Genomic DNA, 22,699 nt, shown 5'->3' on the forward strand with positions numbered 1-22,699 from the left:
GGAAATTATTAAATAGGGAATCCTTCTGGATTTTTACCCTCAACACTAGATATCCGGAAGGCTTAAATAATCGCCAGGATTTGATATTACACTATTAAATATAACTGGCATTACACCTTATTGATATTACACCTAATGGCATCAATGTGACTTATATCCCAATTCATACTATGCGGTTTTTTTTTTTTTTCTACCATATGCTTGCAACCAAAAAATTGCTATTGGAATATTGCTTATCTTAATATGAATGGAATGCTAGATTAGTACATAATATCCATCCACTATTGCATTTGGTATATTATTGAAGGGAAGGCATATGTTATATATATGTGGAAAGTTATTTGTCAGATTGTCATCTTATTAGAGATCATATATCTCTTGAGGTATTTAATTATATCTATATTGCTATACGCAGAGTGTCTTGTTGGATTACTATATACTATATTCATAGTTACATTAAACAACAAGGGAAATCGGTCTATACAAATGTTTTTAATATGTTGTTATTTTATGTGTATATATGTTTTTTCTGTATATATTTTTTGTATTTGTGCACACTTGCATTATACCATATTATATCATGTATACTCATATATGTGAATTTGCTACTGTGTATCTCCATTTGTTTTGGATCCCTCGTAATTACTAGTTGAGGAGTTGCCTCTAGTGAAACCACACATGTGGAACTAATTAGTGGACCAGGGATCCGATTTAAGGGAGATGGTTACACTCTAAGTCAGAACATGACTAAGACCTGAAGCGTCGAAACGCGTTGTTCTGCCATCTTTCTGACATCTATTATGGTATCTGCTGGATTTTTATTACCCTATTTTCAATAAAAAAGGATTTTTAATCTATTCCTGGCGCTGGAAACTTCTCTTTCCCTTTGGAATTAGTTTAGAACAGACAGCAACCAATTGGACCCAGCTACACACGCCTTACTGTTTGAAGAAGTTTGTTCAAAAGTGGTATTCATGGAAGAATTGTAGCCAAAACACCATATGTTCAACTTTGAAACAAAGCCAAGTGGCTTGACTATACATAAAAACATAGAGAAAGGGGTACACAATAATGGCAGCAGGTGATCTGGACTGTTGAGTCAAAATTGGAAATATCTGACTGTAAGAAAGGGCAGTTTGTTTGCCTGGTCAACGCAATTTTTCTGGCAAAAGGTTTTAAAACATTTTTGCCTGCTGATTACGAATATGAACTCAGTTTTTGGCTATCACATCAGGATTTCGATATATTTTTGCTGAAAATTACTCCTATTGAACACATGATTTTAGGTACTACATTTTGTATATTTTTAATCAAGGAATAACAAAGATTACAAAGTCTATGTACAGCAAATCAAAAGTACTTAAAGAATTAAACAACAAAATATAAAAACACATACATATATATATACATACACACACATACATACATACACATATATACATACACATATATATATATATATATGTATATATATATATATATATATATATATATATATATATATATATATATATATATATATACTAGAAGGTGGCCCGATTCTACGCATCGGGTATTCTAGAATTTACGTATTGTGTAGTTCATGTATGATTTTTGTTTTTATATATATATATATATATATATATATATATTTATAGATGTTGTTGTGTGTAGTTACCAAGTGTTTGTGTAGGGCGCTGTACATGTTCTGGGTGTTGTCTGGGTGTGGCGGGGAGTGAGAGCGGTGTTGTTTGTGTGTTGCGTTGGGTGTTACGTTGTTTGTGGAGCGCTGTGTGTCTGTAGCGTTGTGTGTGTGTTGCGCGGTTTGTGTGGGTGTGGGGTTTGTGTGTGTGTTTTGAGGGGAGGTATGTTTTGAGCAATGTGTGTGTTGTGCGGTATGTGCGTATATTTATGTATGCCGCGGTGTTTGTGTGTTGGGTGTTGTGTGTGTGCGGCGTTGTCTGTGTGTGTGGGTGTCTGTGTATGGCGGTGTTTGTGGTTCCCAGTGTGTGTGGTGTGTTGTGTGTGTGTGTTGGGGGGAGGTGTGCACCTCCCATCGAGCTCCATCCCCCATGCTGCGCACCCCCCATCGTGCCCCATCCCCCATGCTGTGCACCCCCATCGTGCTCCATCCCCCATGCTGCCCACCCCCCATCGTGCTCCATCCCCTATGCTGCGCATTCCCCATGCTGCGCACCCCCCATCGTGCGCCATCCCCCATGCTGCGCACTCCCCATCGTGCTCCATCCTCCATGCTGCGCACTCCACATCGTGCTCCATCCCCCATGCTGTGCACTCCCCATCGTGCTCCATCCCCCATGCTGCGCACCCCCCATCGTGCTACTTCCCCCATGCTGCGCACTCCCCATCGTGCTCCATCCCCCATGCTGTGCACCCCCCATCGTGCTCCATCCCCCATGCTGCGCACCCCCCATCGTGCTCCATCCCCCATGCTGCGCACCCCCCATCGTGCTCCATCCCCCATGCTGCGCACCCCCCATCGTGCTCCATCCCCCATGCTATAATAGTTCTCCTATTATACTCAGAGAGGAGTATAATAGGAGGACTATAATAGGAGGAGTAGTCCTGGGGGGAGAGGAGTATAATGCCGGCTCCCCGGGAGCCGGTGTACGCTGGTAACTATGATACACATTGGGTAACTAAGGGACCTTAGTTACCCGATGTGTATAATGGTTACCAGCGTTCACCGGCTCCGTCAAGATCCCAGCATCGCAAGGTTATGTCTGGCGCTGCTGGGATCCTGACGGAGCCGGTGTATGCTGGTAACTATGATACACATCGGGTAACCAAGGGACCTTAGTTACCCGATGTGTATAATGGTTACCAGCGTTCACCGGCTCCGTCACGATCCCAGCAGCGCCAGACATAACCTTGCGATGCTGGGATCTTGACGGAGCCGGTGAACGCTGGTAACCATTACACACATCGGGTAACTAAGGTCCCTTGGTTACCCGATGTGTATCATAGTTACCAGTGTACACCGGGTCCGTCACGATCCTAGCAGCGCCAGACATAACAATGCGATGCTGGGATCTTGACGGAGCCGGTGAACGCTGGTAACCATTATACACATCGGGTAACTAAGGTCCCTTGGTTACCCGATGTGTATCATAGTTACCAGCATACACCGGCTCCGTCACGATCCCAGCAGCGCAAGGTTATGTCTGGCGATGCGTGCGGAGGGCCGGGGCCAGCGGTCAAAACATGCGGAGGGCGGGGCCAGGCCGAGGTGAGCGACCAATCCGTGGGGGGGCGGAGCCGAGGCGAAGCGAGCGGCCAATCCGTGCGGGGGGGCGGGGCCATGGCGAGCCCAGCGGCCAATCAGCTTTGTGTCACCGTAAGGACACAATTTTGGATAAGACAGACAGACAGAATAAGGCAATTATATATATAGATATATATATATATATATATATCTACTAGAAGGTGGCCCAATTTTATGCATCGGGTATTCTAGAATTTACGTATTGTGTAGTTAATGTATGATTTTTGTTTATTTATTTATATATATATATATATATATATATGTTGTTGTGTGTAGTTACCAAGTGTTTGTGTAGGGGCTGTACATGTTCTCGGTGTTGTCTGGGTGTGGCGGGGGGTGAGAGCGGTGTTTGTGTGTTGCGTTGTTTGTGGAGCGCTGTGTGTCTGTAGCATTGTGTGTGTTGCGTGGTTTGTGTGGGTGTGGGGTGTGTGTGTTTTGGGGGGAGGTATGTTTTGTGCAATGTGTGTGTTGTGCGGTATGTGCGTATATTTGTGTGTGCCGCGGTGTTTGTGTGTTGGGTGTTGTGTGTGTGCGGCGTTGTCTGTGTGTGTGGGTGTCTGTGTAGGGCAGTGTTTGTGGTTCCCAGTGTGTGTGGTCTGTTGTGCAGTGCGTGTGTGGCGGTGTGTGTGTTTTGGGGGGAGGTGTACACCCCCCATCGTGCTCCATCCCCCCATGCTGCGCACTCCCCATCGTGCTCTATCCCCCATGCTGCGCACTTCCAAACGTGCTCCATCCCCCATGCTGCGCACCCCCCATCGTGCTCCATCCCCCATGCTGCGCACCCCCCATCGTGCTCCATCCCCCATGCTGCGCACCCCCCATCGTGCTCCATCCCCCATGCTGCGCACTCCCCATTGTGCTCCATCCCCCATGCTGCGCACTCCCCATCGTGCTCCATTCCCCATGCTGCGCATTCCCGATCGTGCTCCATCCACCATGCTGCGCACCTCCCCATCGTGCTCTATCCCCCATGCTGCGCACTCCCCATCGTGCTCTATCCCCCATGCTGCGCACTCCCCATCGTGCTCCATCCTCCATGCTGCGCACCCCCCATCGTGCTCCATCCCCCATGCTGTGCACTCCACATTGTGCTCCATCCCCCATGCTGCGCACTCCCCATCGTGCTCCATTCCCCATGCTGCGCATTCCCGATCGTGCTCCATCCACCATGCTGCGCACTCCCCATCGTGCTCTATCCCCCATGCTGCGCACTCCCCATCGTGCTCCATCCTCCATGCTGCGCACCCCCCATCGTGCTCCATCCCCCATGCTGTGCACTCCACATCGTGCTCCATCCCCCATGCTGCGCACCCCCCATCGTGCTCCATCTCCCATGCTGCGCACTCCCCATCGTGCTACATTCCCCATGCTACGCACTCCCCATCGTGCTCCATCCCCCATGCTGCGCACCCCCCATCGTGCTCCATCCCCCATGCTGCGCACCCCCCATCGTGCTCCATCCCCCATGCTGCGCACCCCCCATCGTGCTCCATCCCCCATGCTGCGCACTCCCCATCGTGCTCCATCCCCCATGCTGTGCACCCCCCATCGTGCTCCACAGTCACACATCAGACAGTATACATGCACACATCCGATCGCATACACGCACACACACTGACGATATCGCACATACGCGCTCACACAATCACAACATCCGGAGATACCACATGCTTCCGGCCATGTGATCCTCCGGCAGGTCCTGGAAGGTCACTGCACGCACAGGATCGCCGCCGAGAAGCAAGCGATATCACGGTATGTTGTGAGTGTGTGGATGCGATCTGATGTGTGTGTGAGGTGTGTGTGAGAGTGAGTGTGATCTGATGTGTGTGTGTGCCTGTTCTTATGTGTGTGCGTGTGTTCCGCCGCTGCAGGACCTTGTTGCGCTCACCTCGGGGCGAGAGGCCATTCCGGGTGGGGGGCGGAGCCTGGGCGAGCGGCCAATCCGTGCGGGGGGCGGAGCCGAGGCGAGGCGAGCGGCCAATCCGTGCGGGGGGAGGAGCCGAGGCGAGCAGCCAATCCGTGAGGCCGAGCGTCCAATCCGTGCGGGGGGGCGGGTCCATGGCGAGCCCAGCGGCCAATCCGCTGTTTGTCACCGTAAGGACACAATTTTGGAGCAAGACAGACAGAATAAGGCAATATATATATATATATATATATATATATATATATATATATATATATATATATATATATACACACACACACACACACACACACACACACACACACACACACACACACACACACACATACATACATATACACACAGATGAATAGCAAATGGAAGTTATTTGAACTTTCTTTTCTTGGCTGATCTGTGATATACAGCTTCTGGGTTGTGTCTCATCAACCTCCAGCAATAGTCAGCCATCATATGTGAGTCCCGCCGGCCTTGATACCATTCTTCCATTGTTTTAATGTCCTGATGAAAACGCTCCCCTTGTTCCTCGCTCACATCCCCAAGGTTCTCAGGAAAAAAGTCCAAATGGCTGTGTAAATAGTGAATCTTGATACTCATTCTACATCTAAGATTTCGCAGACTCATTAGTAGCTCTTCCACAATCTCTTCATAGTTGTCTGGTTTCTTATTCTCTAGAAAATTCTGCACCACATTACAAAATGCATTCCAAGCTCTTCCTTCTGTCTCACTCATTGATGTGATAAAATTTGGGTCTCTCGTAAGTGTTCTTATTTGAGGTCCATCAAATATTCCAGCCTTTTTCTTCTCTTCACTAAGACCAGGAAAAGTTGAACATATATAGTTAAAGCATTCTCCACTGTGATTGAGAGCTTTCACGAACTGCTTCATCAATCCACATTTTATGTGCAAGGGAGGAAAGACAATGTTCTTCCTATCCACCAGAGGATCATGGATGACATTCTTATCGTCAGATGCCAAACTCTGTCGCTGAGGCCATTCAGTTTTCACCCAATGCTCTGCTGTAGCTCTACTGTCCCAGTAGCACAGAAAACAAGGGTGTTTTGTGTACCCTCCTTGCAGACCCAAAAGAAAGTTAACCATTTTCAAATCAATACAAATTAACCACCCATGAACATTATATTGTAACCTCTCTAGAACAATCTTGATGTTTTTATATTCTTCTTTAACTTTTACACAATGACCTATTGGTACAGAGCCATACTTATTTCCATTGTGTAACAGAACACATTTTAAACTTCTTTTGGAACTATCAAAGCCTCCAATCCTTTGAATCATATGCTGGAAGTCCCATAAAGAGAAGTAGCCCTTCAACATCAGTACAATAGACAAACTGGCCATCTGAGTGGAATTACTTACGCAGTTCTGCTTCCCTGTTACGATAAAATGAGACACTTGTTCTGGGTTTCAACATTCGATTCTCTTGTAGTCTTGAAGCCAATAGTTCAGCAGACTCTTTTGGTAGATAAATATCTCTAACCAGATCATTTAAAGCAGACTGAGTAAACAGAATTGGTTTGTCACAATCTTCGTCACATGGCTGAAAAACATCTGGACTGTTTTCTTCATCAGTATAACAATGTGAGGAGAGATCTGTGTCAAGGTTTTCTGGAAGCGCAGTATATTTTGGAACAGGTATGTCTTCACTATGGGCAACTGGTCTAATAGCTGAAGGGATACTCTGGTATTGCAAATATTGCTTGTTTTTCTTATTGAAACCTTTTACATCGATAAGGCAGAAATAACAGTCTTCTAAAGGATTGCTTGGTTCTCTCCAAACCATAGGAACTCCAAACTGAACTTTAGCATTCTTTCCTTGGGACCATGATCTCAAAGCTCTCAATACAGGTTTTGCACACTTTGTGAGGAGCCCAATGCTTGTCTTCGTCTCCAAGTTTTACTTTGAAGTACGCAAAATACACCCTCTTAAAGTCAGTAATGTTGCACTTCTGAGTCTTCACATGTGATGTGATAGAGAAATTATAAGATCAGATTTGAATTCAGCACCTCAAATTAGTCTAAAACTGTTCTTAAAGTCCATGCCAGATTTTTTTTTTTTTTTGTAGACCAGTGTAATGAGTGTCTGCAGGCAACAGTAAAATGGTGGAAGTTCCTTGCAAGTTTGAGGCTGCATTTCACCAAATGTAGTTAAGTACAGTAACAAGCAAAAGGGTTACAATATAATGAACTTTTGACTTTCATGCTCCATATCTCACCATCTACTACAGCTTTGAACGTGAGAGAACCTTCATTTTATAGACAATCATCTTGGGCATCTCATAAGTAAATTTGACTTGCAACTGTTTAGCATATGATTAGTTATGTAGATTCTTGTCGGGTCACTGCATTTTTACTGTTTTGCTCCTAAAAATCTAACATTTTTATTATTTTGTAACGTTATCTTTGGCTTTTAACACTGCCTGAATACTTCTGCGCATGTTCTCGCTCAGATTCAAGCATATCTCGACCAAAATCTGATCCCCAGTGTCTTCTACACTTTCCCTACGTTAGTGCATACTGGTCGACTAAGGCTAGTTTCACACTTGCGTTGCACGGCTTCCGTAGCATTGCGTTGTGTGACAGATGCAATGGATGCGTTCCATATAGTGGCACAACGCAATGCTACGGATCGTACAAAATAACGGAAAGCGTTATTTATTTATTTATTTTTTTTTTCTTCTTTACAGTACCGGCAGCCGACTATTGCGAACGATCAGCTGATCGCTCTTAATAGCCGGCGGCCGAACGCTCTCACATGCTGGCGGCCGAGCGTTCAGCTGAGTGCCCTGACATGCCGGCGGCCGAGCGTGCTCAGCTGAGTGCCCTGACATGCCAGCAGCCGAGCGCTCAGCTGAGTGTCCTGACATGCCGGCGGCCGAGCGCTCAGCTGAACGTTCGGCCACCGAGAAATAAAATAAAAGTTTGTGATTAAAAAAAAAAAGGAGAGCATGCGCAGTGAAAAATAAAGGTTTCCGCTGCTCAAAAAAAGTTACATGCAGCGTTCCATCCGCCCGGTGCAGCGTCAAAATAACGACGCTGCGTCGTCCAGCGGATGCAATGCTGACACTTGTGTTACAGTGCGTCATCTATACAAGACTATGGAGAATAGCGCAGTGCGTTAACGGACTGCGCTATTCTCCATAGTGACGGACTGCGCTAAACGCAAGTGTGAAAGTAGCCTCACTTGGATATGTATACAGTATTTTCTTCAATTCTACCCAAAAGTGTCTGAGGTTTGAGGTCTGAGGAGGGTCCATCCAGCAACTCTACTTCATGGTCATTAAACCATTTCTTCACCAATCTCAATGTATGCTTCATTCAGATAGATATTGTACTGGTGGATCAGAATTTTGTCCTTTTCAAACGCATAGTACTCAAGTGTACTAAGTAACTGGTCTTGTAGGATACTCCCATATCGCTCAGCATTTAAACGACCATCAATCCTGGTTAAGTATCCAACACCTTTGGCAACAACCCCATATCATAAGGCTGCCTCTTCTGAACTTGACAGTTCCATCAATTTCTCGTTCCATTAGCCCCCTTTTCCTTTCTTTCTTCCAGACATTTGTACACATCAGAGCCTAGTCTATTGACTTTCGTCTCATTGCTCCAAATCACCCGTTTCCAATCTTCTACTGTCCACTTTTTGTACTTCATCTTTTTTCGAGCCACCATTCCAAATTTTTGTAACATGCATCGCACACAGTGCTTACATGTACATCTTTGTGGCTGTGTTTGTCGCAACAAACCTGATAGACCCTGAGGTGAGACGACTTGTTGACTCTGATATTTTGCATGGACGAATTAATTTCGAATTCTTCCAACTGTCATGGCACTTATAATGCAGTTTGTCAATTTTCTAGACCGCTACTGATCTGATGGTGCTGTTTCTTGGGAAATATTCATGGCTGCTCCTCAACGCGAACCTTTTGCTTGGGAATCAACTTAATAAAACACTGAGCTACTAGGGAATGTGAGAAGATGTTATAAAAAGTAGTATACAGAAGAAAAACTTTTTTTTTTTTTTTTTAAACAGTAGGAACAAAACAGTAACAATGCAGTAACATGATGAGAACTTGCATAATTATTCATATCCTAAATAGTTGCAAATTAAATTTATGTATGAGATAGCCAAGATGAAGGTAGTCTCGCACTCAAGGATGCAGTGTATAGTGAGATACGGAGCCTGAAAGTCACAAGTTCAATACATTATTATCTTTTTGCTCATCACTGTATTTGATCAGGATTAACCCCTTTTACGATATCAGCCGTGTCCTTGCCTTTGATGTGGGCTCACACGCACACTGAGCATGTATAACTGAGCTGCAATGCCCTGCACAAGAGGTAATGGTACCGTCACACTTTAGCGACGCAGCAGCGATCCCACCAGCGATCTGACCTGGTCAGGATCGCTGCTGCGTCGCTGCATGGTCGCTGTTGAGCTGTTAAACAGGCAGATCTCACCAGCGACCAGTGACCAGCCCCCAGCCAGCAGCGACGTGCAAGCGACGCTGCGCTTGCACGGAGCCGGCGTCTGGAAGCTGCGGACACTGGTAACTAAGGTAAACATCGGGTATGGTTACCCGATGTTTACCTTAGTTACCAGCGCACACCGCTTAGCGTGTGCAGGGAGCAGGAGCCGGCACTGGCAGCGTGAGAGCTGCGGAGGCTGGTAACGAAGGTAAATATCGGGTAACCACCTTGGTTACCCGATGTTTACCTTGGTTACAGCTTACCGCAGGCTGTCAGATGCCGGCTCCTGCTCCCTGCACATTCAAGATTGTTGCTTTCTCGCTGTCACACACAGCGATGTGTGCTTATCAACGGGAGAGCAACAATAAAAAAATGAACCAGGGCTGTGTGTAACGAGCAGCGATCTCACAGCAGGGGCCAGATCGCTGCTCAGTGTCACACACAGCGAGATTGCTAATGAGGTCACTGCTGCGTCACAAAAAACGTGACTCAGCAGCGATCTCAGTAGCGATCTCGCTGTGTGTGAAGTACCCCTAAGAGGCATGGCTATATCAGGAGATCTATACTACTTTTCTAATTGGAGGTATTTGCTAATATTATTACGCCTAATACATGTTGGGATAGGATATTTGAGATGGGAATACCCCTTTAACTTTGAGTCCAAGTGGTGTTCAAATACTTTGATTGCGAATACCTCCACAACAAAAAGGCACTCCAGACCCGTTCCCAGGATACATCTAGTTTATTTAAAGTTAGGTAGGAATGAAGTTGGTAGGCTACATCTTGTATGAACAGTTGAAACAGTACTGGATCACAGATCAATAAATCACAGCTTCTTCAGCATTTAGCCGCAATACGGCTTTCCATACAGCTTTTGGCAAGATGGCAACTGGATGGATACTCTCATATGGCAAATCTATAACTGAGGGTTGGCCTTGCTGATATGGGCTCTGTAGATTTAGGGTTGTACCCTTGGTCTCTTAGACTACCTACTATAGCTGGGCACGACGCTGAGTGCCACTTACCAGTGTCCAGATCTGTATTTATAGATTCCCTGCATAAGGCAGGAACGTGGCTTTATATTTCTCTTGCTATTGGCTCTTGGTTATCAGGGCTCTGGAAAGAGTGTCAGAAAAAGTATTCAATCCTAGAAGCACTTGTTCCCTGCTCCTTACATTTAGCCGAGCCTGTCTCAACTGCCAACTGTCAACTGCCAACTCTCTCTGGTTACCACAGTGACAAGGCTAGAGGATGTTGGTCAGAAATGCTCCAATACAGTCCCTTGTCAAACCTTATACTGCCAGCTGCTGCTCGTAATAACTTACATTAATTCTGACAGAATGACACCATGCAATACATCAAAGGAGGAATTATTCCACAGGCTCCTCAAACATTTGTAATGGCCTCTTCTGAGTCATTAGATATGTACAACAACTAGTCCCAAAAAGTTGGGGCACTGCGTAAAATATGAGGAAAATAAGAATTTAATGATCTGAAAATCTCTTAAAGGGAACCTGTCATCAGGAATTTGGCTTTCAACCTAAACGTTTCCCCCTCTGCAGCTCCTGGGCTGCATTCTAGGAAGGTTTTTGTACTTTTTGTGCCCCTTTTTAAAGCAAAATAAACACTTTATAAACTTGTACCTTTCTGTTTGAAAATCTTGTTAATTTTCCATGGGGGCGGGCCGTGTGGCGTCCGTTGCTGTAGCTTACGCCGTCCCCCATGCTCCAAATCATGCCTCATAACGCCGCCCACTGCGCCGAGGTCCCGTGCACGCCGGGACACCTAGTGACGTGGTCGCAGGCACGAGAGTATGGGCGGCGCTGTGATTGCATCGCAAGTGCGCGCCCATACTCTCGTGTGCGCGCTCTCCCCTCTGTACGTCGCTCAGATCCTCTGCTTCTCCTGTGCTCCGCTCCTCCCATCTATTTCCTGCTGCAGGGTACGATGGGAAGGAGGTGACGTCGGGCCGGCGCAGAACGCTGGAGGCAGTGGGGGAAAGGGCGCGCACACGAGAGTATGGGCGCGCACTTGCGATGCAATCACAGCGCCGCCCATACTCTCGTGCATGCGACCACGTCACTAGGTGTCCCGGCGTGCACGGGACCTCGGCGCAGTGGGCGGCGTTATGAGGCATGATTTGGAGCATGGGGGACGGCGTAAGATACAGCAACGGACGCCACACGGCCCGCCCCCATGGAAAATTAACAAGATTTTCAAACAGAAAGGTACAAGTTTATAAAGTGTTTATTTTGGTTTAAAAAGGGGCACAAAAAGTACAGAAACCTTCCTAGAATGCAGCCCACGAGCTGCAGAGGGGGAAACGTTTAGGTTGAAAGCCAAATTCCTGATGACAGGTTCCCTTTAAAAGACATACAGGCAGTGCTCGAATTGGACAACAGCATGACCATATTGATAAGGATAATAATAGAGGGATCAGGAGGGAAAGTAATTGGGGAGCTGGAATTGCTACATGTTTCCTTAATAACCCTTCTCTGAGCACATTGAGTGTTGACCCCAACAGCTATTGAAATTGTAGCCATCTTCTATTCATTTCCTGATGAACCCGACAATATTTCTGTAAGGGAAAAACGCGTTAAGTAAAAGCATCTGATTATTTCAGCAGCGCCATCAGGCCTGTGTTGTCATCGGACAGAGCGAAGTATATAACCGATTATAAAGATGGACACTAGCGCTCCCACAAGGAATGGGAAAGGGGCTATACTTAACTCTGGGGGTATGGGGGAGGGGGGACACAGGACTGAGAAAATCAGTTAAACCTATAAAAAAGGGGGGGAGGAAGGGAATGGAAGCTGCAGGCAGTTGGCAGGGTCCGCGTAAACCTGTCTAAAAGAAGAAATAAATGAAAAACTACCGCGCTGACTGGATGAGTGGGAAAAGGGAGTGAATGGGTGGACCTAAATTTAGGTATACAAATATGGAGACATAGCAGGGAATTGGTAAACTGTAAACTGATTTATTGTATAATAATTTAAGATAAAAAACAAGTTTTAAAATTAAGGATAAAAACAAAACAAAAAACCTCTGCGTGGAGGTATTGTGGAGAGGGTCCTGGTGAGGAACTTCGGGACAGAAGGGGAGGCTTGGGACCTGTTAGGAATACAAAATGACAGGAATGAATGCAGGTAAACTGATAATAGGAGTAATGAGGATCGGGGTTGGATACTAATTACCTGGTGGTTAGGAACACAATGAGGATGAATACCGTATTTTCCGGACCATAAGGCGCACATAAAAGCCTATGATTTTCTCAGAAATCGACAGTGCGGCTTATAACCCGGTGCGCTTTATATATGGATACAGTACAGTACATGGATTGAGCATTACGGCCACCGTAGTCAGGAGCCTCACTGAGTGCAGTGATATGTACAAATCTGTGCGCGGGAGTAGCGCGGGTTATCTGTACCCCAAAAATGCCTCCTGTTAAGCGACATGCTTATGGTGCAGATTTTAAGATTAAAGCTATAAATCATGCAGTAGAGCATGGAAATAGAGCAGCTGCAAGAGAATTCAACATAAATGAATCTATGGTGCGTAATTGGAGGAAACAAGAAGATGCACTGCGCCAGGTAAAGAAGACCAAACTGAGTTTCCGAGGTAACAAAGCAAGATGGCCACAGTTGGAGGACAAAATAGAACAGTGGGTTATCGAACAGAGAACCGCTGGTAGAAGCGTCTCCACTGTCTCTATTCGACTGAAAGCCACAGCGTTAGCATGCGACATGGAGATCACAGAATTTCGAGGAGGTCCTTAATGGTGCTTTCGTTTTATGAAAAGACGTAATCTCTCTATCCGCACCAGAACTACTGTCTGTCAACAACTGCCAAAGGATTATGAAGAGAAGCTGGACATTTTACGCACCTACTGCACAACCAAGATAAATGAAAAGAACATCAAGCCAGAACACATCACTAACATGGATGAGGTCCCCCTCACTTTCGATATCCCCGTAAATCGTACTGTTGAGAAAACAGGGACCAGTACGGTATCTATACGCACCACAGGAAACGAGAAGTCATCTTTCACTGTAGTTCTCGCCTGTCAGGCTAATGGCCAGAAACTACCACCCATGGTCATTTTCAAGAGAAAGACTTTACCCAAAGAAAAATTTCCTGCTGGTGTCATCATCAAAGCTAACCCAAAGGGCTGGATGGACGAGGAGAAGATGATTGATTGGCTGAGGGAGGTCTACGTCAAGAGACCGGATGGTTTCTTTCACAAATCCCCATCCCTATTGGTTTGTGACTCCATGCGCGCCCATGTGACCGATAATGTCAAAGCCCAAGTGAAGAAAACTAATTCAGAGTTTGCCGTAATTCCGGGTGGATTAACCAAAGTGCTCCAGCCACTAGATATCGGCATCAACAGGTCATTTAAAGTTAAATTGCGAGCTGCGTGGGAGCATTGGATGACAGAAGGTGACCACACATTCACCAACACAGGGAGGCAACGCCGGGCAAGTTATGCCACTATGTGCCAGTGGATCGTGGATGCCTGGAAAAAGGTATCAGACTCCAGTGTAATCCGAGCTTTCAGGAAGGCTGGAATCATCACTGAAGAGCTAAGCAGCTGCAATGAGACCGACTCAGATAATGATGAGGGGGACCCGAGAATGCTTGATACAGAAATCGCCCAACTGTTAAACTCCGACACTGAAGATGAAGAATTTGATGGATTTGTGGAGGAAGAATGAACTGAAAATGTATTGATTTGCAGTTACTGTACAACTGAACAAGTTGAGAGTTACCGTACGTATTGTGAAAGAGTTACCGTAAATAAATTTTGACCTACAGTACAGTCTGAGCTTTTTCATTTACGGTAAAGTGAACCTTTCACCAGTTTTATGGCCCCTAAGCTGCGGCCACCACCAGTGGGCTCTTATATACAGCATTCTAACATGCTGTATATAAGAGCGCAGGCCGCGCTGTACAGCATAAACATCACTTTATAATGCGGTACTCACCGAAACGGTCACTCCAGTGCTGCTTGTCCAGATGGGCGGCGCTGTTCTCCGAGACCGGCGCCTCCTCTTTCGGCCATCTTGCTCCTCTGTCTTCTGAAGCCTGTGTGCATGACGCGTCCACGTCATACACACTCGCCGGCACTGAGGTCCTGCGCAGGACTTCAGTGCCGGCGAGTGTGTATGACGTGGACGCGTCATGCACACAGGCTTCAGAAGACAGAGGAGCAAGATGGCCCAAAGAGGAGGCGCCGGTCTCGGAGAACAGCGCCGCCCATCTGGACAAGCAGCACTGGAGTGACCGGTTTCGGTGAGTACCGTATTATAAAGTGATGTTTATGCTGTACAGCGCGGCCTGCGCTCTTATATACAGCATGTTAGAATGCTGTATATAAGAGCCCACTGGTGGTGGCCGCAGCTTAGGGGCCATAAAACTGGTGAAAGGTTCACTTTAATGCGCCGCGGCTTATAATCCGATGCGCCTTATATATGAACCTAGGAGCCTTAGCCGGCGCTCACTGCTAATGCAGCTTATAATCCGGTGCGCCTTATGGTCCGGAAAATACGGTATGTAGAATTTGTGAAAATGACAAGAGGAGGAGAGAACAACTTTTGGTGTTTCCCCTTTATGTAGGAACCTGTAAACCAAAATAAGTAGATTAGTCTGTGTTGACAGTCTGCTCCACAGTGTGGGGGTTTCCTAAAAGGGGGGGGGGGGGTAAACCTACCAGTGCTGGTCTTTTGAGTGCCTGTGTATTTGCTTTTGAAGGCCTGATAGATTGGCGATATTTAGGAAAATGTCCTGAAAATATTAGTAGATTGAAATTAGTACTAATAGATAAACCCCAGGATTACAAGTGTTAGTGGTGGTGATAGAAAAATACCTGATGATATGAATGCTGTCTTTAGGATATAATATGTGTGCTGGTTTCAGCAACTACATAGGATAGAGATTGAAGTTTCACCTGGTAAAAATGGTATAAGATATTGAAAGAGTATGAATGGAAATGATATAATCACATAAATAACCATATGGAAATAAAGGACAGTATAAAAAATTGGTAATAGTATTCTGTAATAAAAAAAAATAAAATTATATTAAAAATTATTTACCTGTCAGTGAGCACTGAGTTCAGCTGTTGAGAATTCAGGCTGCCTGATGAGGATGTGAAAGCTCAAGGGTTAACCTGCAACCTGACTAGTGGTTGCGTTAGGTAATGGTAAACAGAGGGTGATGTAGTCAAAGATAGTGAGGTCAGATAGCTGGTTGTATGAGTCAGCTACTGTATAGTGAAAAAATATCACAGTCAGGCTGTCAGCAGGCGCCTTGCTAGGGGCAGTAATTGTCTTACCTAACTGGCTGGGATGTCCATGGAAGCTGGTCCGTCAGGAGTGTCGCTGGGAGCTGCGTGGAGTACGGCGTAACAGGCCGCCGAGTGGAAGTGGGTGGGAGGTCCCGGCCGGAAACTCTCCCGTCCAACTACCGTGAGCTCAGGGATGGGTGACGTCACTGTGGATAGTGGGAGGTTTAGCAAGCATGCACAGATACAAGGGCACTAAATCCGACGCGTTTCAAAGGACTGCAATCCTTCTTCCTCAGGGATAGTCCCAGAATGTAAAATGGCTGCTTTATATAACCTCTCAGAGTAAAGAAAAAAAAAAAAGGGAACTTTGTGTGTAAGTTTAAAGTTTTGAGGGGGAAAAAAAAAAAAAAGGAAACTTTGTGTGTACGTTAGTTTAAAGTTTTCGGAGAAAAAAAAAAAAAAATAAATAGTTGCCACCCCTCCAGTTAGGATGGATTTTTTGGAGACAGAAAAAAGTCACATTATTATTCTAATGGTGAGGGATCTCAAATAGATACTACACAATATTATTACCAATTTTTTATACTGTCCTTTATTTCCATATGGTTATTTACGTGACTATATCATTTCCATTCATACTCTTTCAATATCTTATACCATTTTTACCAGGTGAAACTTCAATCTCTATCCTATGTAGTTGCTGAAACCAGCACACATATTATATCCTAAAGACAGCATTCATATCATCAGGTATTTTTCTATCACCACCACTAACACTTGTAATCCTGGGGTTTATCTATTAGTACTAATTTCAATCTACTAATATTTTCAGGACATTTTCCTAAATATCGCCAATCTATCAGGCCTTCAAAAGCAAATACACAGGCACTCAAAAGACCAGCACTGGTAGGTTTACCCCCCCCCCTTTTAGGAAACCCCCACACTGTGGAGCAGACTCTCAACACAGACTAATCTACTTATTTTGGTTTGCAGGTTCCTACATAAAGGGGAAACCCCAAAAGTTGTTCTCTCCTCCTCTTGTCATTTTCACAAATTCTACATATTCATCCTCATTGTGTTCATAACCACCAGGTAATTAGTATCCAACCCCGATCCTCATTACTCCTATTATCAGTTTACCTGCATTCATTCCTGTCATTTTGTATTCCTAACAGGTCCCAAGCCTCCCCTTCTGTCCCTAAGTTCCTCACCAGGACCCTCTCCACAATACCTCCACGCAGAGGTTTTTTGTTTTGTTTTTATCCTTAATTTTAAAACTTGTGTTTTATCTTAAATTATTATACAATAAATCAGCTTACAGTTTACCAATTCCCTGCTGTGTCTCCATATTTGCATACCTAAATTTAGGTCCACCCATTCACTCCCTTTTCCCACTCATCCAGTCAGAGCGTTAGTTTTTCATTTAAGTATATAACAGGCCTTATTTCTAGTGACTGTTTTAATTCTATTTACCATTATACATTTATTTAACTTTACGCAGGGAGCAAGTGTTATTTGTGGGTCAGCCTTCGTTGAGTGGGGGCGCCATATGGACTTCTAGGGTGCCGACCTCTGCAGGCAGGTAGGGTTATTATTTTGGGACCATAAGACAATAATCCAGCAACTGAGGAGTACTATGGATATGACAGTAGGCTGAATTTTTTTTTTATTATTTAGGGAACAAATTTCAATTCCGACTCCCCGATCCCTCTGTCTCCTGATCCTTCTATTATTATCATTATCTATGGTAATTTTTTGCCCCATTCTCCTGCTTTTGCCCATTACTTTGTACAATGATTCACCTTTTTGCACCAACATTCACTACAATTATACACAATTTTTAATGTACTGAAATAAAATGTTGGTTTTTAAATTTATCATTTAAGGGTTTTGATCTGTAAGTCCCTCTTCATTAGTGCCCTATACATTGTGAATATCAGTGAAATTGCGGGATATAACGCTGCGACGTCAACGTCACGACATTGTGACGCCCAGTCACCTCTGGAGCCTAGATGTGGTCGGAAGTCCTGACCTACAGTGAAGAAATTAGAGATTTGGTATGTGACAGAAAGAAGAGGATTGGATGGTGAGTAGTAGGCCAGCTAGAAAGGTATTAGCGGCCAGTACACTACAGGCAAGGACTTCTGGCAGCGTCAAGGCCGAAGCTCACTACGCATCATAAAGGTTGCAATGTTGACCACTCAAGAAAAAAAAAAAAAGAACATTTCCAGCCATTTTTTTTTTTTTTTTTAACACAAATGGGGCATTCACTAGTGGTCCTACAAACTCAGGCAGACAAAAAAAAACCAAATGGTCTAATGACTGAACTAGACACTTCACATCAAATTCTTTTTCAAAATCATTGTTTGACCGTATACAGAGAATGATGGATGGAGTGAAGCTGCATCTGTCATTGGGATGGCAGTTATTTAGGCGAGATGATAGACTGGAGGATTCACCACAGGAGATTTTAAGCATTTGGAAGTAACCTTAGAAATGTTCAGGCATGTGGTATGAGAAAACGTCTTGGCTGGATGATCCCATTCTAGTAAAACCAGCCTTGTAGATTCTGAGTGGAAAGTGAAGACCTTGAGATTCTGATGGGGTAGAAGATTAGTTTGCAACATTGATTTGCAAGGTATGTCCACCGTGGTAGACCATTCATCATCCAGAATCAAAATAAAAAATATAGACCATCAATTCCTAAATTAAAGGTGTTATAACAGGCAAAGGTAGAGAGGGGTGTTCAAATGCTGCGCCGAAAGATCACTTAGACAGATGTTTAGAGCCGGGTGGAAGGGGGAGCATGAAAGCATCCATTCCACTGCCTCCTTCCATCAGCTTCCCTTACAGCAGACTGAGAGACAGGACAAAAGGATCTCAGCTGGAAAATACAATTACATGCGATCCACGGCCTTCCATCTAGCCTGTAGGGCAGATTTGATGTTTGTCTTTCCTGACGGTCCTGGGGAAGGGGGCAGAAGCTCCTGAAATGCGTAGACCTGGATGAAAATAAAGATACACTAATCTAAACATCTGTCTAAGTGATCTTTCGGCGCAGCATTTGAACACCCCTCTCTACCTTTCCCTGTTATCTGCCGTTTTTGGGTGGCTGCAGCCTTTGATCAATTCTACATGCAATTACAGTTGTTGTGACTCTCACAACGACAATTAGTGAGTAGTTTCAACCCCCCCCCCACCCCGTACATATTGGGGTAAGACCCTATTTTGCGCTTTCTTTCCACAGTTTTTTCTTTTTTAAATTAAAGGTGTTGAAGGAGTTTTGCAATGAGCTCCTTACGGAGTAGTAAGGATATGTTCACAGTTGTTTTTTGCAGCCTTATTTTGTATATGGAGGTGGGGGGGGGCAAAACCAAATCTCTTGGCAGTTAAAAAAAAATTTCATTTTTGGTGTCATTTGTCTATGATTCATGTTTAAATACAGTTGCTTTCGTTCAAAAAACGGCAGCATTCAAACGTGGAAAAATGCCGAAAGAATTGACATGCTGTTTATTTAAAAAACACAGCAGTTTTCCATTTCAGTCAGGAAAAAAAAAAGCAAGCGTGTGTCTGTGCATGAAATTTCTGGAATCTCATAGGTTTTGCTGCTACAGTAAAAAGCAACTTTTTATTAGCATGTATTTGCATAAAACTAATGAAAAAAACATGGAAAAAGCTGCAGCTAAAACGCACTGTGTGAACACAGCTTTATAGATGTAATAGGTGAGGCAGTTGACAAGTGAGATCGAGTAACAGCTCCTATTTACCGTATTTTTCGGACCATAAGACGCACTTTTTTCCCCCCAAATGTTGGGGGAAGTGGGGGGTGCGTCTTATGGTCTGAATGTGGCTGCGGGGAATGTGGGTGCTGCGGTGGAGCGGGTCATCGGGGGCAAGAGCAGGCTGTAGCAGCCTGCCGTGACCACGTGGACCCGCTCATTTAATATGCACGCCCATCATCCCTCAGCGCTGAAGCAGGCACTGACAGGTGGGCGGGATGATGGGCCAGGGATAAACAACCTGCCCACATGATCACCCCTGGCAACTACAGCCTGGAGTGATCATGTGCGGCTGTATTCACTGCCCCCCGCACATCATCATCAGTGCGGGGAGCAGTGAATCAGTGTACAGTACTCACCGTTCCCCTGCAGCATCGCTCGTCTTCCAGTCTGTGTCTGTGCCGGCGGCTGGGTGGAGACTAGCGCCACGCACAGCGATGACGTTATCGCTGTGCGCACGTGTCCACATGCAGCCGCTGGCACAGACACTGGAGATGATCGCGATGCAGCAGGGTAACGGGGACGGCTCCACTCAGAGGCACTGCCGCTGACACAGATGGGAGGACGAGCGATGCTGCAGGGAGTGAGGTAAGGTGAGGATGAACATTTATTTTTTTTTTTATGTGCCACAGGATTCGGCCATACACCAGGATGGGGGTATATTATGAGCAGGATGGGGTCATATGAGCAGGATGGGGGTATATTATGAGCAGAATGGGGGTATATTATGAGCAGGATGGGGGTATATTATGAGCAGGATGGGGGTATATTATGAGCAGAATGGGGCCATATGCCATGATGGGTTATATAGCAGGATGCGGCCATTTGCCAGTATATAGAAGGATGTGGCCATATGGCAGAATGACGGTATATAGCAGGATGAGAGACATATACTGCATATACAAGGCAGGAGGATCATTACCAGAATGGGATACCTTAGTAGAGAATTTGGGGACATTACCCCCATAACAGTGTCAGCAGCAGATCCTCGCCCCATAACAGTGTATCATGACCACATTTTTTGCTTAAAATTTTATTTTCCTATTTTCCTCCTCTAAAACCAGGGTGCGTCTTATAGTCCGGTGCATCTTATAGTCCGAAAAATACGGTACTTTATTACATGCAACATCTAATCAGTGGGGATGTCAGGCCCTCACCTATGCGATATTGATGACTTATCCCAGAAATGGCCATTCAATATTGAAGTAGCAGACAATCCCTTTAATTAATAGTGTCAGCTTAACTATTGGAAACAGCACATACAGTGGTATGTAAAGGTTTGGGCACCCTGCATGGTTAGTACCCAGTATGACCCCCTTTGGCAAGTATCACAGCTTGTAAATGCTTATTTAAGCCAGCCATGAGTCTTCCAATTCTCTTGTGAGGGATAAGGTCTGAAACCTTGGTCAAATTTATCTCTGCATACAAATCTGCAAAGGTGCCCATTTACATCGACCCAATGTATCATCTAACTTTCTGCCTTTTAGATATAATTTCATCTTCAACTTCACAATAACAATAAATTTAACTAAGGGTGCACAAACTTTTACATGCCAAGGTATATAAGTATCCCAAATCACTCGAAGGAAAAATAGCCATTCACATTCAGAATTTCTATGTGAACCAAACACGAGAAAAACATTAATATTTTAGAATCCTTTACCCATTTCTTTTAGTTGGCGTTAAGCAAAGTGCTCTCCACACGTAACAAGACTGATTACTTTCCACTACTACAGCATTAACGAGGTCATTACGCTGAGGTTTGTACCCTTCTGGAAGTTGGATGGCATCAACTGTGAAGTATATACTGTCATCGATTACACCAGTCATCCCATAGAAAGCAGTGACTTTTACCTGGATAGCCAAAACAAAAAAAAAAAAGTCTCCATTATTTTGCCCATCATATGTCCAGTGTTTAAATATATTCACAACACTCTGAAATAATGGGAGCTTCCTATTGTAATAAATCAAGTCATATTCCTTCGGGATGGCTGAACACATCGTGGGTTTTTTTTTTTTTTTTAGAAGAAAGAAAACAAAACAGGTTTTCTGAAAGTTTTGAGCCCAAACATAATTCTAACCAGCAGAAAGGAGAAATATACATCTCTTGATATTCCCTATTCTTTTTAAAGAGAATCTGTCACCAGGTTTTTGCTACTTCATCTGAGAGCAGCATAATGTAGGCAAACAGATTCTGAAACTAACCATGTTCAACGTAGATTACTCGGTGCAGGTGTTCTGACTTTATCTATGAATTGAATGTAGCAGAGCTGGGAGCTGTTCATGCCCACACCAGGCGCTCAATAGAGATTGTGCATTGACTGAGGTATCAATCACAGCAGGGGGCGTGGAGGTCTGCTCTGCAGGAGGGGAGGGGTCACACCAATGTTAATCACAAAGCAATAAGGGTACCTTCACACTTAGCGATGCAGCAGCGATCCGACCAGCGATCTGACCTGGTCAGGATCGCTGCTGCATCGCTACATGGTCGCTGGTGAGCTGTCAAACAGGCAGATCTCACCAGCGACCAGTGAACAGCCCCCAGCCAGCAGCGACGTGCAAGCGACGCTGCGCTTGCACGGAGCTGCCGTCTGGAAGCTGCAGAGACTGGTAACTAAGGTAAACATCGGGTATGGTTACCCGATGTTTACATTAGTTACCAGTGTGAGCAGGGAGCAGGGAGCCGCGCACACTGAGCGCTGGCTCCTTGCTCTCCTACCATAGCTACAGTACACATCGGGTTAATTAACCCGATGTGTAATGCAGCTACATGTTCAGAGAGCAGGGAGCCGCGCACACTGCTTAGCGCTGGCTCCTTGCTCTCCTAGCTGCTGTACACATCGGGTTAATTAACCCGATGTGTACAGCAGCTACATGTGCAGAGAGCCGGAGCCGGCAGCACAGGCAGCGTGAGAGCTGCAGAGGCTCGTAACTAAGGTAAATATCGGGTAACCACC

At 45.1% G+C, this 22,699-nt stretch overlaps 1 protein-coding gene across 1 annotated transcript in view; it reads right to left on the minus strand.

Moving 5' to 3' along the window:
- MOV10L1 (Mov10 like RNA helicase 1) overlaps positions 1-22,699 on the minus strand; it is a 371,844-nt gene that overhangs the window by 203,423 nt on the left and 145,722 nt on the right. The window contains exon 5 of the mRNA XM_075345097.1: positions 21,406-21,596. Within this exon, the coding sequence (XP_075201212.1) occupies positions 21,406-21,596 (191 nt within the window). The remainder of the gene's footprint in view (positions 1-21,405; positions 21,597-22,699) is intronic.

The sequence above is a fragment of the Anomaloglossus baeobatrachus genome, chromosome 4 (assembly GCF_048569485.1).
Source record: "Anomaloglossus baeobatrachus isolate aAnoBae1 chromosome 4, aAnoBae1.hap1, whole genome shotgun sequence".
In the NCBI taxonomy this organism is placed as follows: domain Eukaryota; kingdom Metazoa; phylum Chordata; class Amphibia; order Anura; family Aromobatidae; genus Anomaloglossus; species Anomaloglossus baeobatrachus.